This window comes from Onychomys torridus, chromosome 11 (genome assembly GCF_903995425.1).
Source record: "Onychomys torridus chromosome 11, mOncTor1.1, whole genome shotgun sequence".
Taxonomy (NCBI): Eukaryota; Metazoa; Chordata; class Mammalia; order Rodentia; family Cricetidae; genus Onychomys; species Onychomys torridus.
The window spans coordinates 12,271,466-12,295,281 of record NC_050453.1 but is presented as its reverse complement, the minus strand read 5'-3'; the positions used below and the strand labels follow the sequence as shown (position 1 = coordinate 12,295,281).

Sequence of the window (23,816 nt, the reverse complement as noted above, 5' to 3'; positions counted from 1 at the left end):
AAGGTGACACTGTGCAGTCCTGGCATCAATCACTTTCGCCTCCAGCCTCATCCAATTTACTTAGAAAAATGTCCAATATCCATACACACCGCAAGGGGGAGCTACATCCCCCACGCTTGGCTAAGCTAATAGAGATGGCTAAATGTCTTTCTTGGAGCTCAGTTCTCTTCAGAAAGATTACCCTGAATAAACATTTTACCACCATAGCTCTTTCTAGGAAACAGATCTGACCAACTACGTCCCTGTTTCAGACCTTCAAAGGGAACCAACACTGACAGCTTGACAGAACTCAGGGCACACAGACTGCCTTTCGTGATGTGGCCTCGTCTCCCTCCACAGACCCACAACTTCCCTAGTTTCCCAACATCCCCTCTTCATGCTTCCCTCTCTCTGAACATGTCTGCTCTGTCCCTGTTGCTCCTATCACCCTTTCCATCCATTCTATTCAGTAGCAAATTATACTTCGTATTCCCTTGATTCTGCCTAAAACATCTCGGCTAACTCCTAACCCTTCTTTCTTCTCAACCAACCCTGACAAAAACCATGTCTTCTGTGTCAAGTGAACATCTCCAGTTCCCTGGGGTACTGAAAGGTCCCCAGGAGGCGAACCACGCTTTCTAGGTGTATACCTGCCCAGCCTTGCCAGGCAGTAAACTCTCCTGTGCTAAACTAAGAGCCCCTAATTAAAGCCATCCACCTGTGGCTCTTGGAAGTCACTTTCAGAGGTTCAGGGGCAGAGTTAATAAAGACATTTGCAATTCTTCACTCAAGTGAAGTCAGATTCAACTTAAAACCTGCTATAAATCAAGCCAAGCTGGTGGGCCATGTCTATAACATCAACACTTTGGCAGTGTTAGCTGGAGGATCAGGAGTTCAAGGTCAGCCTTGGCTGCATAGTGTGTTTGAGGCCAGTCTGGCCAACATAAGACCTGGTGTCTGTCCTCACTCATACCTCCTCCTGCCTGTAATACATCCCTAATTAATCATCGTTCTAGATGAGGAGACTGTATCAGACTTACCATCTTACTTAAATAAAGAATGAAGGAATACAGGGAACCAAGTGGGTTTTCCAGAGGTGAGATACTGGCTGGCTCCTCCGCCCTTGTCTCCAGGTGCTTTTCTGCATCACCAGCCCCAGCAGGAGAGACTTTGGTTACAAGGAAATCTAAAAGGAGGCAAAAGATACTATATTTCATACTTTAGAACAAGAATTGTTTCTCCGTATTTAAATGTTCGCTTAGTATCCTCTAAATATTATTATAGTCATTAAGCATAGAATATTTGAGTCTCCTAAGGAAAATTACACAGAGAGAAGCAAAAGACTCCAGGACCTTAATCAGATCCATCAGACCCTTTGTTTATAAAAATAAAATCAGGGGTGGAGAGATGGCTCAGAGGTTAAGAGCACCGACTGCTCTTCCAGAGGTCCTGAATTCAATTCCCAGCACCCACATGGTGGCTCACAACCATCTGTAATGAGATCTGGCGCCCTCTTCTGTATACATAATAAATAAATAAATCTTTAATAAAAATAAAAATAAAATCATTGCTACTGTTCAGGGTACCCCATCATGTCTCCTGTCCATTCAGGGGAATTGAAAACCAACAAACCCCCAAATGTATGGTTTCTCCATATAGACAGAATTGCCAGGCAGGGTGGTGCATGTTTTTAATCCCACACTCAGGAAGCAGAGGCAGGAGGATCTCTATGAGTTCAAGGCCAGCCTGGTCTAAAGAGTGAGACCTTGTCTCAAAACAAACAAACAAACAAACAAACAAAAAATCCCCACAAAACCAAACCAACTAACCAACCAACAAAACCCAAAACAAACCAAAAAGACCAGCACCATCAAACAAAACCATACAGACACAAATCACATTCAGCCAGTCCTAATAACCCGAGTTTGATCCCTACAAGCACATGGCAGAAGGAGAGATCTGACTCCTGAAAGTTGTCTTCTCCATGTGTGCCCCATGGCACACCCACATACTAAATTAAAACATTAGGAAAAGGAAAAAGGCTTGCAGATAGAATACACTAAGGCTTAGCATAGCTGGCATGTCTTGGGTACTTAATATTTAGTTTATGGACAGGGACAACCCAGTGAATACGGCAGATGCCGGGGATGATGCCGAAGAACCCCCTGCAGAGTAGGAGCTGGCATCTGTAGAAGCTTTGTGAAAGAAGGAGAGCCCAGTTACACCCGAGAGGATCCCACACAGGAGGGGACGGGAGGTATTTCGACTTGAGTTACATGAGCCTGGCATGGCTTGTCAACAGCAGTTAGGGAAAGGCTGGACTGGACCCTCTAGGGGGTCTCTCCCAACCATAAAACTCAGTTCAGTATTGAGCTAGCGCTGACAATGGGTGACATTTCCCCAGCTGGGTGAGCATCCTAGCCCCTGAGGCGCATGCTGTGGCACTGGGAGGTACTGGGGAGGTAGCTGGCACTCTATGGGAGGAGCTACAACAAAGATTCTGTTCTGCAAGCACTTCTCCCACTCCTGAAGGCTTCGAGCAAAAGTCCGGTGAATCTCAGTGGTGCGACTCACTTTCAGTCAACAGGACCTTTCAGAATTAAAAAGAACTTGGAAAATTACACATGCCCATGACGTCCTCTGGAACATGGGAGTCCCTGACACATCTAGGCTTCTCCACTACGATGTTCCTACTTTTTGTGTATTAGCTGGAGAGCAGGGCTGCTACTCTAGTGACACCAGACCCTTCTCACTTCTACAGACTAATGCCACAGCTGCGCTTCACACTCAGAACACACAGAATACTGCTGGAGCTGGCAGCCAGTGGCAACACACTAGCCTAACAAGCAGGAGGCCCTGAGTATGATCCCTGGGTCTGTGAAAAACAAGCCCTCCCCCACAGAAAAGAAACCCAGGAATGACATGCCCATAGCACCATGTTGGATGGCAGAGTAACACAATGGGAGCTTCAGGTGAAATGACAGTGAGCTGTACAACTACTAGAACGCCACGGAAACCCTTACTGAGGATGTTAGAAAACAATCCAGCTTTTCTCTCCCACCAATATTTGCTGTGTGCTGTAAATCAAGTATTTACAATTACTGACGTCTGGTCTGGACTATAATTCCCGAATTGTTTCCTAAAAGCACACTATCAAAAGACATCTGGGATCCCTCGCAGCATCTTTAAATAGCTGCGTTTGCTCTATCGAGACAACAAATCAAAAAAGCAACTGAATTATTACTGTAGCCGTTCGGAGGAGTAGGGTGAAGAGGGAGAACCAGGACCCGGTTCAGACTCTTAGCAGGTGCCCGGCAGCCTTTCCTGGGGGCCTATTTCACACAGACTGCCGTCCCTGGGCCAGCACGCTCTGCTTTAACAGCATGTGGCTTTGAAGAGCTCAGGGTCACGCAGAGATGATTTATAGCCAAACACAGGTTTGCAAGTTAGTGACAGCCCCTGGCTGCTTTCCTGTTTCCAACCTCCACGCACCTGAATTCTTTTCAGTTACTTGTAGGAGATTTTCAAATCTTATACACATGAACTCTTTTCTGTTACTTGTGGGAGGTTTTTAAATCTTATACACACCTGGATTGTTCCATCTTTCCTGCCTTTGAGAATAAATAGTCTTAGCAGGCTTCTTTACAATACATGTCTACTCTGTAGAGAAAAAATTATGAACTTTACCTGGATCTATGTCTTTCTCAGTATTTGACTTCACCTCTGAGGCACTCATGTGCCCAGTCACAGGTTGATCCAAGAGACCAGGCTCCTCTGGAAGCTGCACACCGGTCACAGGTTGATCCAAGAGTCCAGGCTCCTCCAGAAGGTGCACATTAAGATCTCCTGTGTTTTCTTGTGGTAAGTTGTCCTGCTGGAGTGGCCACACCTCTGGAGAAGAACACATGGAGAGAGCTTGATCACAGATCCATTTTGTTTCGTCCAGCTGACCAGCACTCCCTCATCCCACAGCCCAGCGTCCTGGATCGTGTGTGCGCGCAAGTGAAGAAGGGAGAAGCACGAGTTTTACACTCTTCCTGTAGATCAACAAAGACTGAAGTGTGAAGTACACTGAAGTACAGGTGTGCAAAGAAGCCTTCATTCCACAGCGTTTCATAAACACATTCATGGAAAAGATTCCAATGAGCCGGGCGGTGTGGCGCACGCCTTTAATCCCAGCACTCAGGAGGCAGAGGCAGGAGGATCTCTGTGAGTTCAAGGCCAGCCTGGTCTACAAAACAAGTTCCAGGACAGCCAGGACTCTGTTACACAGAGAAACCCTGTCTCGGAAAACAAAAGACTCCAATGACTTACCATGGCAAGGCAGCATGTGCCCACACAGACATGCAGAAGAGAATTCCAGTCCAGCACAGAACCCAGGAGCCACATACAGAACATAACCTCCTTCATACACAGGCAGCTGGGCTCACAGAGCTCATATAGAGAAGGGCATTCTGCACATGGGCAGCTTGCCAAAGTGTCTTTCAAATACTATCAAACAACTGCCAAGCAACAGGGAATGAGCCCATTGCCTTCCCTATGAGCCTGATGCATCTTTGCAGCCTCATATTTTACACCAAAAACTTAATTTGAGTTTTTCATTGTGTGTGTGTGTGTGTGTGTGTGTGTGTGTGTGTGTGTGTGTGTGTGTGTATTTTATTTTTTTTAGAAAAAGATTTACTTTACGTGCATGGGTATTTTGTCTGCATGTACGTGCACTGTCCACAGAGGCCAGAAGAGGGCATCAGATCCCCTGGAACTGGAAGTATAATGGTTATGAGCTGCCATGTGGGTGCTGAAAATGGAACTCAGATCCTCTGCCACAGAAACCAATTCTCTTAACTGCTGAGCCATCTCTCCAACCTGAATTTTCCGTTCTTAACCAAAAGATTTGACTTAAAAAAAATGCTCACTTCTCCCAGTTCTCAGGAAAATTAGTACCTCTAGGAAGACAGCTATTCCTGTGACTCTGTGTCCATCACCATTCACTTGCAGTACAGCTACTTCTATTTGCAAAGCATGGATACAAAGAATATAATGTGTAACTAGGAATCAGGAGCTTATGACAGGTATCCTGGGGTCAGTTCAACAGATGCGTACTTCCATTTCTCCAGTACTGTTAGAAAGCTCCTTGTCCTGGTTCCGGCCTTGATTAACCTAAGAACGCCAGGGCCCAGTGAAGCACAACTGGAGTAAACCACTGTCCCTAAGAAGCAGGAAACAGCAGGACCCACACACACAAAAAAAAGATGAAAATTAGGAGGAGTGAAAGGTTTCACATACAGCATCTATTTAATGAGCTGTTTTGGCCAATCCTTGTACAAAAAGCAGTTATTGTTAGGTAACTATCCAAGATACATGCATAGCGAGGTCTCTCTGGAAAGGATTCCAGTCACTCGGGAAATAAGGCCAGCAAGTGGCAAATGGGATTTCATCAAATTAAAAGGTGTCTGCTCAGCAAAGGAAGTGATCAAAGTAAAGAAGTACGACAGAACGGGAAGAAACTTTTGTTCCCTACAATTCAACCTAGAATATACAAAGAACTCAGAAGACTAGATAATAACCAGATGTTCAGCCACACTAGCCACCAAAGAAATGAACATTGAAACTATTGAGATTCTACATCACCCCGGCCAGAACAGTGGTCAGTAAGAAGCAAATGCTGGTGAGAATATGATAAACATGAACCTTTATTTATTGCTGGCAGGTATGAAAACTACTCCAGCTACTATGGAAATCAAAAGACTAATAAGTCTACCATATGCACCAGCTCCACCACTCCTGAGTATTTGCCCAATGGACTCCAAGACAACATAACTTGGAGATATATTGCACATCAATGTTTACTGTAACCTTAGTCGCAACTACTGTGTTATGGAGACAACCTAGGTGTCCAACAGTAGAGGGACAGATGAAGAAAATGTGGGGCATATTCACGGTAGGATCTTTTCTGCCATAAAGAAGAATGAGTTTATATCATTTTCAGGAAAATGGATGCAAGAAGAAATCATCATATTAAGTGAATTAAGTCTGTCTCCAAAGGATAGACATCACATTTCCTCTCATTTCTGGATCTCAGAATTTATATAGGTACATAAAATCATATATATATTTATACATATGAGACATGAAAATTGAAACTTATCTGTCTAGAGGAACAAAGAAGGCTAATTGGATAGGGAGGGGTGAAAAAGGGAGGGTAACATGGTGTAGAGAAGGGACATGCTTGAAGTTCTTTGCATATTTGGTTTTTTGTTTTGTTTTGTTTTTTTGTTTTGTTTTTTTTGAGCTGAGGATCGAACCCAGGGCCTTGTGCTTGCTACGCAAGTACTCTACCACTGAGCTAAATCCCCAGCCATATTTGGAATGTTATGAAAGCAGTACAATGCTGAATATCTGTGAGTATAAATAAATAACTATATGAAGAAATTATGTTCAATAAAGCCTCTTTTATAACCTTATATGAAAGCTGTACTTTGTTAAGAGTTTTACCTTGTGAATTATTTTCTTGGTTACATATTTCTCTTAACATTTTGTATAAAGTTTCCTTTTGAAATGAAAACCAATTTCAGCTGTGCTATGGAAGGAAAGAGAAAATGGTATTGGGGGTAGAGTGCAGTCTGCCTTCATGTGCAGCCTGAAAGGAAGCTGGAAGGGAGGCCCTGTAGGTGTAGACCCTCTCCTTTAGACACATGGGAAGGGAGTGTGACTAGAATTTTACAAACAGCAAATGAAACACTTGAGTATACCCCACCCAACACATACATCCCCTCCCCACCACCCTGCTCCTGCTTCCCCAGCCTAACTCCACAAGGTAATAAGCAGGTACTTTACCTTCTATTGGCCGGGCCTCGTCTTTCTCCTGAGGTGGAGGTGTGGCCAGTGGGGCAGTCTCCACTCCAGAGTATTGGTACCTGACAAAATAGATCAGGTCTTGTACATCATCCAACACCGCAGCTTCTAACAAGCTGTTCTCTTGTGTCCCGAGATCTCTATTTTTGGTCACTCCAGTATCAAGCATATTCTGTGCCACACTTAGAATTCGTGACTCAGAGGCACGGAAGACTTTATCCAGGACTTTTTCTACGTTGTAGGGCAGGCTGTCCCGATGTGCTGACTTCAGCCTTATTGACATATCTTGCAGCATGCCCTCCAGCTCGTGGACATCAAAGTACTTCAGGAAGCGATACAGGGACTTCTGGTCCTTGAAGAAACTGTTTATGATGGGCAAGTCTTCCCTCACGCTCTTAAGCACTATGTCGGGAATTTCGGGGATAGCTTGTTGGGATGAGCCATCTCCAAGGTCTTCAGCATCAGGCACCTGGCTTTCTGAGCCTCCAAACTCCTCAGGATCCTCAGGATCCCCTTCTGACAACTCTTCTCCCCTGGGAATCTCCACAGGTCCCAAGGTGTTAACTAGTTCCTCGGGGTTGTCTTTTTGTAGGGTATCAGGATCTTTACTCTGAATGGCATCCCCGAAGCCTGCAGTGTGAGCTGCCATCTTCTCATGAAGGCCATCGACTTCAGATGGCCCCTGAGCTCTCACATCTGCCAGATGGCTGTTTTCTTTGTCCACCCCCACAGTGCCTGACTCCTTGTCGGTGCCATCTGCCTCTTCTGATGTAGTTTTACTCTTTTTTCCAGTCTCCAAAATCATATTAGTTGCTTGTTTGTTTTCTTCAGTGTCAAGATTAAGGGTCCCCAAAATTACTTTTTCAAAAACCCGAGAATTCATAGCTGACCTCCTGTCCTGAACCCCGGGGTGGTTCCCTGTAGACTGCCGTGCGCTCACAGCATTTTCATCCTCCAGTAGCTCCTCAGGGGGATAATCTCCCTCCTCTGCTTCTGGCCCTTGGATTTGGACACTGGGTACTTTGAGGCTATCAGCCTCCTGTGTCCCTTGTGTGGCCTGGGGGTGGGGTGGTTCCACATCTGCAGGGTCTTCCCTGCCCTCTACAACAGCTACATCTCCCTCTTGCTGCTGCCAAGAAAGATTTCTTCCCAGAGTAGGAACTTTCTCCCTCAGTTCTCTTGAAAGAGCAGTTTCTTCTGAAGAGGAGAATCTAGGTTGGTTCTGAAATCCCTCCTGTTGGTCCACTTTTGGCCCACTGACAGAAGCACCTGTGACTTCCGTACTGTCCTGGGATGCATCAGGCTGATGATCTCCCAAGAGTGGTGTGGCACCCAAGGATTCATGTTTGCTGCTATTTTCTGTCCCTGGACTCACCACAGCTCTAGGTGCCGATTCACTCTCTAAGCCCTCTCTGGTCTTCTCTTCATGGGGTGTTTCCTTTGAGATATGGATAACTGGTTCTTTTAGGCCATTTTCTTTTTTTTCAAAGACTGCTTTTAATGTCAATTCTTTGCCCTTTTCAGCAGCTGGTAGAGGGTTAAGCTTGCTACTCTGAGGATGATAAGCACTCACTGTTTCTGACTCTACAACCTCTGATTTGGACTCATGGTGTGCTAGGCCTCTCCTGGAGTCCTGTATTGGCTTTTCTTCTCCCATAATAACAAGATCTTGGTCTGTTTCAGAGTCCTTTTCACCATCGGTTTTGGAGTCTTCTACAAAAAGATCATCTTCTTCATCCTCAGGATCCACATAGCCAGCTGTTGACTGTGGTTTCCTCTGATGGCTAGCTGAAACCAGCACATCCTCCTTCTTGTCTTCCTCTGGGTTAGAACTCTCTAAATCTACCTCGCCTGTTTTTCCTTCACCTCCTGTGACAATAGAGAACAAAGTGTCCCCCCAAGTTGTCAATAAATCTTTATTGTCACTTTGGATGCCAGGAGGCAGAGTGGGCTCAACTTTATCCTCTTCACTCAAGTTCGGATCCTTATCTGTTGAATATTTCTCCATCCCAAGTTTCCCTGGGGCTTTTTCATCTTCTTCCTCTGTAAAGGATGGTAACAGCAGCTCATCAAAGTTGTCCACATTCTCCTTTTTTTCATTCTCCATTGGGTAATACTCAGCATCCAGTTCTTCATCGAAATCATCTTCTAATGAAGTGACCATCCTGGTTGCCTCATCGTCAGACACCAGTGCATCGGCAGTGGAGCCAAACTTGGTTTTCAAGTCCAGAGTCATCTCTGTTCTCAGGACTTTGTAAGCATCTACCTTCTCCTGCTCCACTGAGATGGGAGAACCATTGCTGGTTCTGTTCTCACTTCCTGGCACCTTCAGTTTATCGTGCAGCATTTCTTCAAAATTGTCCAGTGAAGACTGCACTCCCTGAGCACTGTCTGCTGCACCATTGGCCTGAGGGTGGCTCTCTGGAGCTGAGGACTGTTCCTGCAGTTCCTCAGTGCTCTCTGAGAACGTACCTTCTCGTTCCCCCAAGTCAGCTCTGACTGACTCGGGCTCAGGTATAGGGTCAAGTTCAGTCTCCTGAGCTCCTTCAAGAAATTTCACTCCCTGCTGAGAAACTTCTTTAGCTTTCTCAGACTCATCAGATGCAGAGTCATACAGTTCCAAAGACCCTAAAAGTTCTTCTACATTATAACTATCAAAAGCATCTCTTCCTCCTTCAACACAGACAAAATCTGTCTCCTGTATGGAAAAAACAAAAACATTAGTGTCTCAACAGTCAAGAGTCCAAGAGTACTCTCTTATGCTAGTGACAGAGATAAGTTTGCCTAGTTCTAGGATGGCTTTGAACCAGTGATGGTCAGTACAGGGATATCAGATTGGAAACCACTTTCAACCTCTGTTCCTCGGAAAAGAATGACTCGTGGCTGCTGAGTTTGCTTGGCCCCATTCCTGGTTTCTGTTTGGAAAATAATCTGTTCTCTCAGGCTGTCAGTTTTATGGGGACAGTTGGAGGCTCCCCGTTGGCCAGCTCTGGTTGGGTAAATCTGTCTTATTCTACATTATAATTATTTCTGCATTTTTCAAAAACTGTGTCATATTCTCTAAAAAGCTTAGTGAGTAAACAAATGGAGACATGTTATTCTCCCTCTGTGTGACTTCTGCATTTCTCTGTTTGTTCTGAACACTTGGTGATGAGTTATATTGTCAGCTTGACAGCATTTATAGTTGCCAGGAGACAAGCCTCTGGGCATGGCTGCTAGGGTTTCTAGACCAGGTTAGCTGTCAAAGGAAAGCCCACCTTACATATGGGCAGCACCATTTCCTGGGCTGAGGTCCTGGATGATAAAAGGAGAAAGCAACCTTAACATCAGGATTCATCTCTCCTAGCTTCTGAACCATAGCTACAGTATGAGCTGCTGCCTCCTGCTCCTGCAGACAAGACTCCCCTGCTGTCATGAACTCTACCCTCAAACTGTGAGCCATAAGTGCTTCTTTCTTTAAGTTGGATTTGCTAAGTATTTCCCCACAATGAGAAAAGTAACTACTATAACAACAGAGGGAGAAATTGGGGAGTCCTGTATTGAGTCTCTATTTCTAATATCTCTGCCTGATGACCTGAACGCTCAACTCATAACCATCTGTCTAGGGAGCTACAGGACCATGCAGCTTCTCTACCCCAGGTCCTCTATGCTATACGTCTTTGCTCATCCAGCTAGAAACAGGCAGAATTACCTGGATGTTATGTTCTAAGTCTACATGGATTTTTGGAACGTATTTTCCTTGGACTTAGAAATACTTATCAACTTAAAAAGTATCTTACTGACAGGTGCATAGAGAATGAATTTAAAGCAGCCCTTCTTAACTTGTGGGTCATGACCCATTTGGGGGGTCAAAGGACTCTCTCACAAGGGTCACCCTAAGACCACCAGAAACATTTATATTATGATTCATAACAGTAAAAAAATTACAGTTATGAAGTAGCAATGAAAATAATTTTATGGTTGAGGGCCACAACATGAGGAACTGTATTAAAGGGTCAAGGGTCATAGTGTTCGGAAGGTTGAGAACCACTACCTTAAAGGGATGGAGAACAGTGCCAGAGGGGATCTCCACTTTCATTATTCCTGGAACAACAACTTGAAGCCAGGTTCAGTGCAGATACCTTTCTGTAAGTTAGGGTTCTCGGCAGTGATTAATATCTGCTTTTAAGACTATTTAAAAATCTGCATTCTTCCTTTTTCCCACAAGAAAGCAATTTGGTGCCAAAGAGTCACACACTGAGTAGGAAGTGAACCAAACCAAACTTTCCCAATATTCTGGAGAGACTGTCCAGTACAGAAGGGGTTAATGACTTACTTTTCTCATCACCTGAGCCATTTTCTTTTTTTTAATTTTTATTATTAAGAAATATTCCATTGACTTTACATACCAACCACAGATGCCCCTCTCCTCCCTCCTCCCAGCCCCCACCCCCGAGCCATTTTCTGAATGTCAAGAGAAGGGTGTCATGGGAAGTATAGTGAGAAGACAGACTCCAAACCAGGTGAGTCTTAGGGCTGACATCCTGCAGAGCCTTTGTCGCCAGAGAAGCCCAGCAGGGTGCGATCCCTGAGTGTCGAGGGCTGTACAGAGCAGTGGAAGCTCTGCAACTCTCCCCACTTCCTCACCCATCCATGAACTCCCCCAGGTCAGCAGCTCTGTGCCAGAGATGTCCAGAGTGCCTCAATGACAGTGTGTGGCACCTAGGTTCCAAAGCCTCAGAAGTGGGAATGATGGAGAGTGAGTGGGAGTGAGTGGGAATGAGGATTCTAGAAGACAAAATCATCTTAGCCACAAGCCCACTGTAAGTCTGTACCGTGAATGAATGCTCTGTAGAGGGAGGGTAGAACCTCACAGACTTGAGACTGGACCTCACATAAAGCCCCAAGCACAGCTTTTCCAAACCTGGGACGTAAGGACTAAGTCACCAGAGTCGGGAAAAGCCTTTGTGTGAATAGGCCTGCACACAATTTGGAGTTTGATTAATTGAACCTGCTTTCTATATATTTAAAATGTTTAGTACCCAATGAGTAATTTTCAAATTGGGACACCTCTTTTTGCTTGTAAAATAAAATAATTTACCTCTGATAACTAAGTAAAAAGATTTTTTTTCTTCTTTTTTGATTTTTGGAGACAAGACCTTGGAAACTGATCCTGCTGGCCTTGAACTCCTGATCCTGCTGTCTCCATCTCCCAAATACTAGGATTATAAGTGAGTATCATCACACTTGGCTAATGTATTAAAATCTTAACTTCCACTTGAAAAAAAAAAAAGCAGAGAAAAGTCCTGTAGAGCAGTCTATACAACCTCCTATAAGAACATCAACTTTAATATATTAAACAGTTATCAGAGTACATAATCTCCTGCAAATGCTTTTCAAATGTTCTTATTCAGTTAGTCTGATTCCAAATTAAAATCTGATACACAAATGTTGGGTTGTTTTTCTGCTGTCCAAAACATTCACTGACTTTCAAATGAGTTAATTACACTGTGTAAGAGCTGTAAGGGAAAGCAATGTCTTGCCTAACACCATCTTACACTAGCACCACCAACACCACCAAAAGTTGTGATTACAACTGAACTTATAAGCCAGTTTGTAGCCGAGAACAACTTACAGCTGCTGGAACTTGTAGCTCTTCTTCTGTATATTTTTGAAGGACCTTGATCAAATCTTTTGGAAAATATCCAAAGACTTGTCCAACCTATGTGAAAAAATGGACAAATACCCATCAAGTTCTGTATCAGAAATCAAAGGAGAGTTTTAGCAGTGACAAAAAAATACATAGACAATATAGAGCAAGAAAAATAGATGTTTGCTGCTAATAATTACACTGTCATGATTGTGCCAATGAAGATTAATATATTAAACCAACAGTTCTCCAAGCCACAGACATGTTCTTTTATATATCAGCACATAGTGTTACAGTTAGAAGTAATTAGAGATCTGTATAAGAGAAGCTTCCTGAAAACGGTATGGCTAAGACTTGGCAAACCAAAGCTGACTGGAAACACAGTTCCAAGTGATCTCTGGCAAGAATTTACATGAGTACTTGATAGCATTGTTCATGAACCACTTCTTACAAGTCTCCTTTAAATCAGTTCACAGCAGCCATGAAAATCAGCAGAAGCAAACAAGGCTTCTGAAATGTACGCTGCTACAATGAACAATATCTGTTGATACCATATGTTCTGATAGCGTTTTCCAAAAACAGTACTTAGAAGTATTTGGGGGGATTAAATAAAATTATGATGTATTGCATACTTACCTACCTCTCAGGCTCCAGTTCCATGTAAAATAAATCTACAGAAAATAACCGGTCTTTCCCAGTGTGCATAATTAAGAATATAAAGTAAGCAGACAGTGTATAAAAGCTCCATTTGAGAAACTGTCCCTCACTAGCCACAGTCTGAAAGGAGGCAAGGCCCTGTTCCCAAACAATAAAGTAGACTGATAGACGGACTGATAGGTGGGTCAGGGACACAAGAAGAAAGGCCACCTTATCACTAATTCTAAAATATCCCCAGTCACCAGTGTTCTTGGTTTATCTGGAAACCATCTGGAGGCCGTGTTGGTAATAAAATAAAGCCTGAAGATTAGATAAGACCTGGGGCATTAATGCTACAAGACTGGCAGATAAACCCTGAAGCTATGAAACCAAAAAGACAGTAGGGTGAGAACTGAGATATTCCAACAAGTCATTCTGAAAACTAGGGAGACTTGTTAATTCCACAAATGATGAGGTTCATGAAATGAGAGACGATGCAGATACATGTTGCTGTTCTCCGGGACAAAGCTGTGGAGGTTGGGATAGAAAAGTGACGGAATCCAGAGCTAGGTGGAAAAGGAAGGAGGAGTTCCTCCTTGATCTGTCACCTGAGACCACAGCTTACATAAAGCTCCGCCATCAGGAGCCGTCCTGTCTTTCCTCTGGTCTCACGGAATCACTGGCCCTCACAGAAGCCATTCTCACGTCTAATTTTGCTTCTGTGTATCCTCCCTGCCAAAGCACTGCTGATTTGAGTTGGGGGTGGGGAGGACCGAGTACGCCTCAAGAGGGCCAATTCTGCCTAAGCTACTACGAGAGCAAATGTAATTAAGTGCTGTAGCGCCCTGTAAGGCCATCCTCCAAAAGAAGGCAGATGAGACATGTGGCTTTGGACTTGAGAGGGAGCTGAGACACCAGCTGGCTGACAGGCAAAGCAGTCAAGTGGCTGCTGTCACAGGAGCAGAGCAAACAGAGCCCCACCCAAACACACTCCAGCCAGCCAGGATCACTTCAGGCCAGGTGCTAAAGCAGGGTCCCTGAAGGAGGCAAGGTGAACGCTGGGCTGTGGAATGCTTACCTCTCATGAAGCAAGTTTTGGTTTAATCTGAAACACTGCACAAATGGGGCATCAGTAATCCCAGAACCGGGGAGGTAGAGGCCGGAGGGTCAGAAGCTTAAGGCTAGTCTGGATACATGAGACCTTGCCATTAAGAAAATAAAAAAGCAGAGGAAGAGCTGTGACTCAGAAAGAACAAAACCTCAAGAGGTGAAAAAGCTAATGGGTGAAGGAAAACATAAAGCCAGCTTATTCCTCCAAAAGCCCAAAGGTGGGAAGGTAGAAGGATTGTAACTAGTGTATGAACAGATGGAGCACAGGTACGTGGGGGCAGCTCCAGAGACACGGAAAACAGAACAGACTCTTCCTCATATCCGTGATGCCGCTGGAATGCTTAAAAAAAATTCCCCAGAGGAAGCTGAAATTTTTTTTTCTCCCAGGGGATTACTAGAACCTTACTCTGTGTTGGTTATTTGGTGTTTTATCGAGTGAACACTTCGTATGGTTGGGAGTGGGAATGTTTCTAAGGTGGAACAATCCCACAAGTCATCACAGACCCTTTAGTCAACAAAGCCCTCTTCAAAAGGAAAGGACCACACTCATGCTTCTCAGCCAGGCCACTGCTGGAGAGTCTCCTGCTTAACCTACACCAGAGCATGATGGATACAGTCATTGTCTGCCATGTCTGATACCAAGAGGCCCAAAGAGTACCGGGAACAGAATCCCAGGGGAAACTTCCAGGCACAAAGAACAGCAAGAAAAAGATACCTCAGAAGTTAAAAACCAAACAAACAAGGATGCACATAGTGAGCACAATATTTCCCCTTTTGTGTGTGCCTGCCTACATGTATCTATGTGTATATTCATGTATGTGCAGGCCTGTATGTGTACTGTGGGTGGGGGTGCAGTTGAGTGTATATGTGTATGTGTGTGAAGGCCAGAGGACAACCTCTCTGTCATTTCTCAAATGCTGTCTACCTTGTGGATTTTTTGTTTGTTTGGTTTTAGTTTTGGTTTTGGTTTGTGTTTTGAGATAGGGTTTCACTATGTAGACCAGGCTGGCCTTCAAATCACAGAGGTCTGCCTGCCTCTACCTCACTCACACCTCACCTTGTGTTTCTGTCTCTCCCAGTAGGTGCGGTGGTTGGTCTATGTGTCTTAGTGATCTGCCCACCCAGCACCTCCTGGACTGTGCATTACAAGCACACCCACAAAGCCTGGCTTTTTAAAGTAGGTTCTGGGGATCAAACTAGGGTCCTGGCTGAGCTAGCTCCCTAGCCCTGTGTCAGCTTTTTGACAGATTTTTTTACAGAGAAAAGTCACACAAACGTTAACCCTGCACACCTTAAGTGCTATCCATAAGATTAAGTCTAATGACCACAAATACTTCTTATATTTTGAGACAATGAACTTTTAAGATTTTCAGGTCTTTACCATTTTGACTTGAATTATACATGCAGCTTCCTGTATAGCTGTGGGGCAATAGCCAGAACCAATTCAGTTCTGTTTCAGGGACCTTTGTCTCTCTCACCCCTACTGTGTGCCAGGTCTGAGGCCTGCTAGGACCACAGGGCTGCCTTCTGTTTATAGTCCAGGAAAGACACTATCCATAGCATTTAATCTACAGTGCTACAAAATTCAACAAAAACAAGGAAATACAGTTTCTCATGGTTTTACTTACACTTCCAGCCCAAACTTCAGGGGAGCCCCCTGCAAGTTTGTAGTAGACATACACCTGGTCACCTTTTTTAAAATTCACAAAACGACAATCAGGGCCTGTGAAGTCTGCAACAGCTGCACCACGGTACATTAGCACTGTATTCAGAAACAGAAAAGAACGAGACAATATTAGGTTTTTGGTTTTGGGGTTTTTTGTTTGGTTTGGTTTGGTTTTTCGATACAGGGTTTCTCTGTGTAGCTTTGCACCTTTCCTGGAACTCACTTGGTAGTCCAGGCTGGCCTTGAACTCACAGAGATCCGCCTGGCTCTGCCTCCCCGAGTGCTGGGATTAAAGGCATCCGCCACCACTGCCCGGCCTGGTTTTTGGTTTTTTTTAAGACAGGGTTGCATGTATTCCAAGCCGGCATTAAACTTTTTTGGTAGCCAAGGATAGCCCGGAACTCCTCATCCTCCTGCCTTTACCTCTCAGGTGCTGGGATTGTAGGCATATGCAGGAGCTCAGAGCTAGGGTTTTTGTATGTGTGAGGCAAGCATTACCAGCTCTTAGAGATTTGGGGAGAAATATAAGAATCCCATCACAAACAATAATCAAGCTTCCCTGTACTCTTCTGGAATTGGCTTCAATCCACATGCTCCAAGTGTCAAAAATCCCTAGAGCCTCATTGCTGTAAGTCACATCACCCCTATAATCAGATGAGGGCAAGTTTTTACTTCTCTTTGTAGCTGTCTGAGAAACCAAAACCAACATGTCGGCCACCACAGATGGCTGCTCTCCAGTCAACTCTTTGTTTCCCTCTCTAATCTTCTAGCACCCCCCCACACCCGACCCCTTTGCTGTGCCATAATCATAGAAGACTTCATTTTGTGGGTGTGTAAATGCAGGTGCAGGTGCTGACTGGTTTAAACATAGCTACCTGTAGGGATAACAGGGAGCCAGAAAGCACTCCTAGGAACCCCCAAGGGGTCAATTAACTTGAACCAACCACTAACAGGCACGACCTGTAAAGGCACAACTGCTCCTGGGCAGTGGTAAACACTGCCAATTTCATTATGGCTAAGTTGTCTCTGCACAGTATCTGGATGAATTAACAGGAAGGCATATTAGCACACACTATTAGGAATCCAATCAATCACAAGGCAATGTTTTCTAAGGAAATAATATTGATGTGTCAGCATTAAGAAAGTTTCTAGCCAGGTCTAGACCTATAATTCCAGTAATCAGGGGCTGAGGTAAAACGATCATAAGCTCAAGGCTTGACTGGAGTAGAGAGGGAGTTCAATGCCAAGCCTGGGTAACCTAGCATAAAGAGTACTGGATGTAGCTCAATAGTAGAATACTTATATGGTATAGACAGGGCCCTGGGTTCAGTCCCCCAGTATTACACGTGCACACACACACACACACACACACACACACACACACACACACTTAGCAAACCTAAAAAAGCTTTCAAAACATTTTTTTTTAAGAAATAAAATCCAAGATGGATACCTCATTTGTCAGGGTCCAAACAAAACTATGAGACTAGGTCAGAAGTTACTTTCTCACTTAAAATACAGAACTATGGCCTGGCGGTGGTGGCGCACGCCTGTAATCCCAGCACTCGGGAGGCAGAGGCAGGAGGATCTCTGTGAGTTTGAGGCCAGCCTGATCTACAGAGCTAGTCCAGGACAGGCTCCAAAGCTACAGAGAAACCCTGTCTCGAAAAACCAAAACCAAAAACAAAACAAAAACAAAAACAAAAAAACAGAACTATGGCGAGACATGGTAGTAGATGCCTTTAATCCCAGCACTGGAGAGGAAGAGGCAGGCAAGATCTCTATGAATTCCAGACCAACCAGGGATACATAGTGAGACCCTGCCTGTCTCCAATGAATGAATGAATGAATGAATGAATGAAAATACAGAACTTCAAACTGGTAGAAGCAGTATTTTACCAAATGAAATTAGCTGTGCATTAAAGGGCAGAGACATGGGAGTGATGGAAATTGCACTTTGTCTAAAAGCCAGTTAGCAATCATACACAAACACATTTTAAAACACATATCCTGCTGGGCGTTGGTGGCGCACACCTATAATCCCAGCACTTGGGAGGCAGAGGCAGGTAGATCTCTGTGAGTTCAAGGCCAGCCTGGGATACAGAGCTAGTCCAGGACAGGCTCCAAAGCTACAGAGAAACCCTGTCTCGAAGAAAAAAAAAACAAAAAACAAAAAAACAAACAAATACACACACACACACATATCCAAGGGGCAAGCATACGGATTTGGAGGGTGTCACTTGGCTTTTAGAGCTAAAACAGGATTATTTTCAGATATGTCAGCATCATAATGCAGATGGGACTAACACGAGAGGCCAGACTAACGGAAATTGAGGCTAGGAATTCTACTCAGATTGGAAACGGCACTGTTTGGTTCCCTCCTTAGACTCTTGGGGATGTATAGTAATATATCAAAAACAGCTTATACCTTTATGTATTGCTTATTATTTATGAATGATATGCACATTGTGTGGCACCTTTCAGAGCACCCTCCACCACTAAGCACTCCCTACCAGGCAACACAGACCTGGGCTCTGCTTCTATCATTGCCTATTGCGATTGATTACATTTGTTTGGACACTGGCCAATTCTCAAGTTATATTACAGCCCAAAACTCTTCCAAGCAGGGGTCTCAGTTCTGAAGCAGCCCCAGGGATACCGTCCTCTCGAGTTTTGAGGAACTTGGGTGAGATTGTGTTTGAAAGCGAAGAACAGAAAACACTGAGTAATATTCAAAATCGCAATAGCTGGTTTGTTAATAGAAAATTCACAGTGGTGGCTCCACCTTTATTTTATTTATGACGTTTATTTACATTGGCCCTGGGTTATCTCTAGGACCTAGAATCTAGGTGAAAAAAATTACAGGTACCCTTTTCTTTCTCTTTAATGGTATTGGTGCAAACCATTCAAATTATGGGATTTTTTTCACAAAACCAGTTGAATATAAATGGGTAACATGTAGTCTTCTTAGTCTTCTAGGAGGAATAATTTTCTATATGGACTGCTTGTGATTTATGAAGGACATCAACAATAAGGCACAGTTGTTGGAGACCAACCTGGAAGCCTTGTGAATTATTCTGGGCAGCAATGGGTCCCAGCAACATAGGGGACTAAGGAAAAGAAAAGCTGGACCTTTGGAGTATTTATTATCACCATTACAGCAATAGCCATCTTCTAATCCTAACCTTCTCCATGGCACCTCCAACCTAGGACCAGAGCGTGACTGCGCGCAGAGGAGAAGGCTGCGGCTCTCAGGTGGTGGTGACAGGTGCAGCTCCTCGGCCTCCTTAAGAGCAAAAGATTTTGACCTTCCTGCAGCCCTACTTGGCAGCTGGCAAGAAGCTTCTATGCAAAAGAGAGACAGAACTGAGGCAGAGAACCCGAGAGACCTCGGAATATACTGCGTTCCTGGCCTCGGGCTCATCCCAAACCTAAACTCCGGTTCCAAAGGTGATGCGAGCTGGTCCCAATGCAGCCGAGAGGTCGAAGGGGCAGCACCGGGGTGCCTTCTGAAGGAACCCCACCGTCAATCAGCCACTGAGATTGCGCCCCAGATCCCTAAGCGCGTGGGTCTCGGGCTAGCGCGGACCCAGTTCCCCACGGCCGGCGTTAGGGACGCTCTTGGCTGCAGCACCGGGTGCCCAGGATGCGGGGGCGGGCCACCCCATCACTCCGGGAGCCCAGGCGGAGATCCCCGACCAGGAAACAGGGAGTTGACCCCAGGAAACCGGGCTGGGTCTGCTGCGCCCCCCAGCCAGGTCAGAGCAGCCGAGAGCAAACCCCGGCAACAAGTGGCAGGCGCGGCCCCCACGGCGGGACCACCAGGGGGATCGCCGAGCAGAGCGTACCGGCGTGGGCTCCGCGGGCCTGAGACACCCCCCCCCAACCCCCGAGGCCAGGCGCGAACCGTGGGACTCCGACCTGCGCGGCCATCGCCTCCCCCCGGGAACCCGCCTCCCGCCCCGCCACCCCACACTCACTGCTGCACTCTTTGTCCCCGCACACTTTGAAGTCCGAGAAGCGCCGGCCGAGGCTCGGGTCCGGCTGGCCCGGGACCCACCAGAGCGGCCCGAGCAGGAGCAGCCAGAGCAGCAGCCCCGGCGCCGCAGCCATGTTGTGGCCACCGCGAGCGCGGGTGACGCGGAGGCCGCCGGCGGGCGGTGCCGGGGGCGGGGCGGGAGCAGGCGGTGCCGGGGGAGGCGCCCGGGCGGCGGGCCGCTGCGAGCGACACGTCAGCAGGGGCTCGGCGCGGGATGCGAAGTGACTCGGAGGAGGCCATGGCGTCCCTCCCGAACTGCTGCCTTGACAACCGCCGCTGGCACCTTCCCCTCACCCAATCGCCGGCTTCGGTTCCGGCGCCTTCACAAACGACCCTCCTTGTCACGCGGTTCGTCACTCCGCATCCTCCCTCCGCCGGCTTCGGATTTCTGGTCCACGCTGATCAGCCATCCCTCTCCATCACTTCCTCCAACCACGGTTCTTAGTTCTGAACGGCCGAGGCCCACGCAGGACTGGCCACAGTGAGCAACTAATCCAGGCACCACCCCCACCCCGTGCACACTTCAGACCCCACGGGATTGTTTGGGGCCCCCATCACACGGCTCTCTTCTATTGTAATGGAATAGTGGGTGAGATGGTGAATTAGAAAGCCGCATCCTCTAAGGAGAGGGTTAGTGGACAGTGATCTTCTGCCCAAGACCTTGAGATCCCCGTCTCTGTCCATAAAGGAAGAAGTCCTTTAGTCTAACACGTGTTCTACTTCCATTTCTCACCATCCGCTTTGCCAACACGGTAGGCCAGACCAACTTCACGGCTCACCTGAATGCCCTCGTGTTACCAATAGCTACTGTCCAGACAGTAGCGAGAGTAACGACTGTGAGGATAAAGTCGGGGGTGTCTCTCCCCTCCTCGAACCTTCCCACAATTCCGTATTTCCAAGTAACATACAATGGCTTCACCAGATGACGCGGCCTCTCTTGTCCTTTGGATGGCATCCTTCCCTACCTGTTAGGTCCACGCAAACACAGCAAGCCCACTGCTTCCTTGGTGCGTTCATGCTTGCAGTTTCCCCCTACCTGCGATAATTCCTCACATAGTCCCCCGGGGTAAGTTCCCCTTACTCCATCCTGCCTCTGTAACAGCAGCACAGCATACACGGGCCTTCCCCACACACACACACCCTTCCCCCCCCCCCCCCCCCACCCCTAGAGAAACCTTCCCAGGATGGTTAAGCACATCACCCTGCTTTATTTTCTTTAGTGCGTTTACCACTCACCTTATGTTTATTTCTCTATTTGACCATCCCCCACCCAACCTCAAAGAGCTCCACAAGAGCAAAGTGAACTTACGTGGTGCTGGAGATTGGGCATGCTCAGCATGAGCTACCAGTGAGCTGCATCCAAGTCCTAATTTGTTTTGTTCACTCCTATTAGGTGCCTAGGGAAACATCTGTGTATGATGTGCTGAACAATGAAGTACTGGATGAACCACAGCTCCCCTTGTATGGTGCTATTGAGTTAAACCAAGTCCCATATACAGGGTACTTAGTGTCCCCCCCCCCCCCCAAGCAGCATCCTCAACACCAGGAACAGGTCCGCAGATATGTTTATTGTTGTATGGGGACATGTCTGTCAAAGTGACTGACTGCACACTCACTGCACTTTTTCCCTGTTGTTCTGTGTGCTAACAGGGTATGGAGATGGATCAGAGTTATTTAAAGTCGTCTTATTTTCACAGAAGAAAATTAAATCACATTTCGTTGGTAGGAAAAGAGTAACAAAACAATGTGACATTTTGATTTAAATATGCTTTTACAGGCCACACAGTGGTGGCACACACGTTCAATCCCAGCACTCGGGAGGCAGAGCCAGGCAGACCTCTGTGAGTTCAGGGCCAGCCTGGTCTACAGCGTGAGCTCCAGGACAGGCAACAAAACTACACAGAGAAACCCTGTCTTGAAAAGCATATATATGCTTTCACAATTCTCCTATTACTGAAGAATAGGCCATTTGGCTTGTGAAGGCTTTCATTTTTTAAATTAATTTATCTTTTGGGGGATGCATTGTAGCGGTCAGAAGACAACGATAAGACATAGTTCTTTCTGTCCTAGCCTTGTACCAGAGGGCCCCAGGAATCAAACTAACATCTTCTGGCTTGGCAGCATGTGCCTGTATTCATTGGCTCACGGGGTTCTGAAGGTTTAACTTACTTGCATTCCTTTAAAAATGTATATATTTCTCTAAAGAGACATTAGCCAGTCTAGTGGGTGAAGAGAAGAAACCTCTCAGGCGACAACCAGGGTGGTAGTGATAGTTCGCCCACTAGTGGATGTGTAATTAGTGGGTGAGTGAGCACCACTGTTGCTCACGGCATTTGATTGTGTGGCTCTGATGGCTGACGTAAACTCTAACCTAGTGTATCATTGTTAACCCCGCAGAGGGGATTTTCACGGTGTAACAGTTAAAGTGCACGTGTGTTGTTTGTGGTGGAAGGGACATGGACATATAAGATATAGAGGGCTCTTGAGCTTGGGGACTCTGGTGTGTGAAAGAGAAGGCAAGACAACCAGGTCTGAGATAAGCAGAAGACAGCATATTACTACACATCGTTGCCAACTCGCCTTGCCGCCCATCTAGAAGCATCCAGGAAGCCTACGGCTGAAATTGCCAGGGGGAGTTGTCTTTTATGGACAATGAAACTACTCGATATAGTGATATTTTATTTGTATTGAAATGTGATTTTATTTGTATGTTAATAAAGTTGCCTTGGGGTCAGAGCAAGCAATAGCAGAAGCTGGGTGGTAGTGGTGCACGCCTTTAATTCCAACTCTTGGGAGGCAGAGCTAGGCAGATCTCTGTGTGTTCAAGGATACAGCCAGCATGGCAACACACGCCTTTAATCTCAATACCAACCATAGAAGACCTGGAGGTCTGTGCAGACAGGCAATGATGAGGAGGTCATGTGGCTGGGTTTACAACCAATGAGAAAGCAGAACAGAAAGTCTATAAAAAGAAAACACACACAGAAGTAGGTCTCTTGTGGAGAGGAAAGACAGCAGAAGCAGTGAAGGGTAAGGTTTTCAGCTATTGCTCTGACCTCGTGGTTTTTAACTCTGCAATTGGCTGTGTTTCTTATTCAACAAGACGGTTACATCTACAACTCACTGAGGACTACAGCTTCTATCCAAAGAAAACTTGTTTAAAGACAATGGCTGGGATGAATTATACTGAATGGGATCAACAGTGGACTAGACATCATAGAATAACATCCTAGTGAACTCTCCACTACAAAACAGAAAAGACTGGAAGAAATGAACCACCAGCACCCACAACTTGGCTGGTCCAGTGTACATATAATTAAGGTTCCTAAAATAATGAGAAGTCAGGAAGCATGTGTGAGGGAATCACAAGGGAAATGATCCAAACCCGATGATCACTTACAGACTCAGGAAGCTCAATACACCCAGGCTCATGAATAATGAGAAAACAATTACTGTAGAGCAAAATGCTTGAAACCAGTGACAAGAGAGAAAACGGCAAGGTACTTAGAGCAGCCACCGTGTGGACAGAGGAGTGAGGATAAAATGGCAGAACTGGGGGGTAGTGGCACATGCCTTCAGTCCCAGCACTTGAGGGGAGGGCAGAGGTGGGCAGAGCTCTGAGTCCCGGGACAGCCAGGATACACAAAGAAACCCTGTCTCCGGGCAGTGGTGGCGCACGCCTTTAATCCCAGCACTCAGGAGGCAGAGGCAAGTGGATCTCTGTGAGTTCAAGGCCAGCCTGGTCTACAGAGTGAGTTCCAGGACATGCTCCAAAGCTGTACAGAGAAACCCTGTCTCAAAAAACCAAAAAAAAAAAAAACCTGTCTCAAAAAACCAATTATAATAACAATAATAATAAAATAAAAATAAATATAAAATGACAGAGCTGGGTGTGATGAGTTAAC

The 23,816-nt window shown here is 45.8% G+C and overlaps 1 protein-coding gene across 3 annotated transcripts in view; it reads right to left on the bottom strand.

The window, feature by feature from the left end:
- Mia3 (MIA SH3 domain ER export factor 3) overlaps positions 1-20,034 on the bottom strand; it is a 43,691-nt gene extending 23,657 nt beyond the window's left edge. For 2 of the 3 annotated variants that reach the window (XM_036203068.1, XM_036203064.1), the window contains exons 1-6: positions 19,853-20,034; positions 15,835-15,968; positions 12,446-12,532; positions 6,814-9,529; positions 3,667-3,870; positions 1,020-1,165 (exon numbers count right to left, since the gene is read on the bottom strand). In XM_036203068.1, the coding sequence (XP_036058961.1) occupies positions 1,020-1,165; positions 3,667-3,870; positions 6,814-9,529; positions 12,446-12,532; positions 15,835-15,968; positions 19,853-19,985 (3,420 nt within the window). In that variant the 5' untranslated portion in view covers positions 19,986-20,034. Of the gene's footprint in view, positions 1-1,019; positions 1,166-3,666; positions 3,871-6,813; positions 9,530-12,445; positions 12,533-15,834; positions 15,969-19,057; positions 19,212-19,852 lie in introns of those variants that run through there. The other variant, XM_036203065.1, reaches the window with a different exon arrangement.
- Between the last annotated feature and the right edge of the window lie 3,782 nt (positions 20,035-23,816).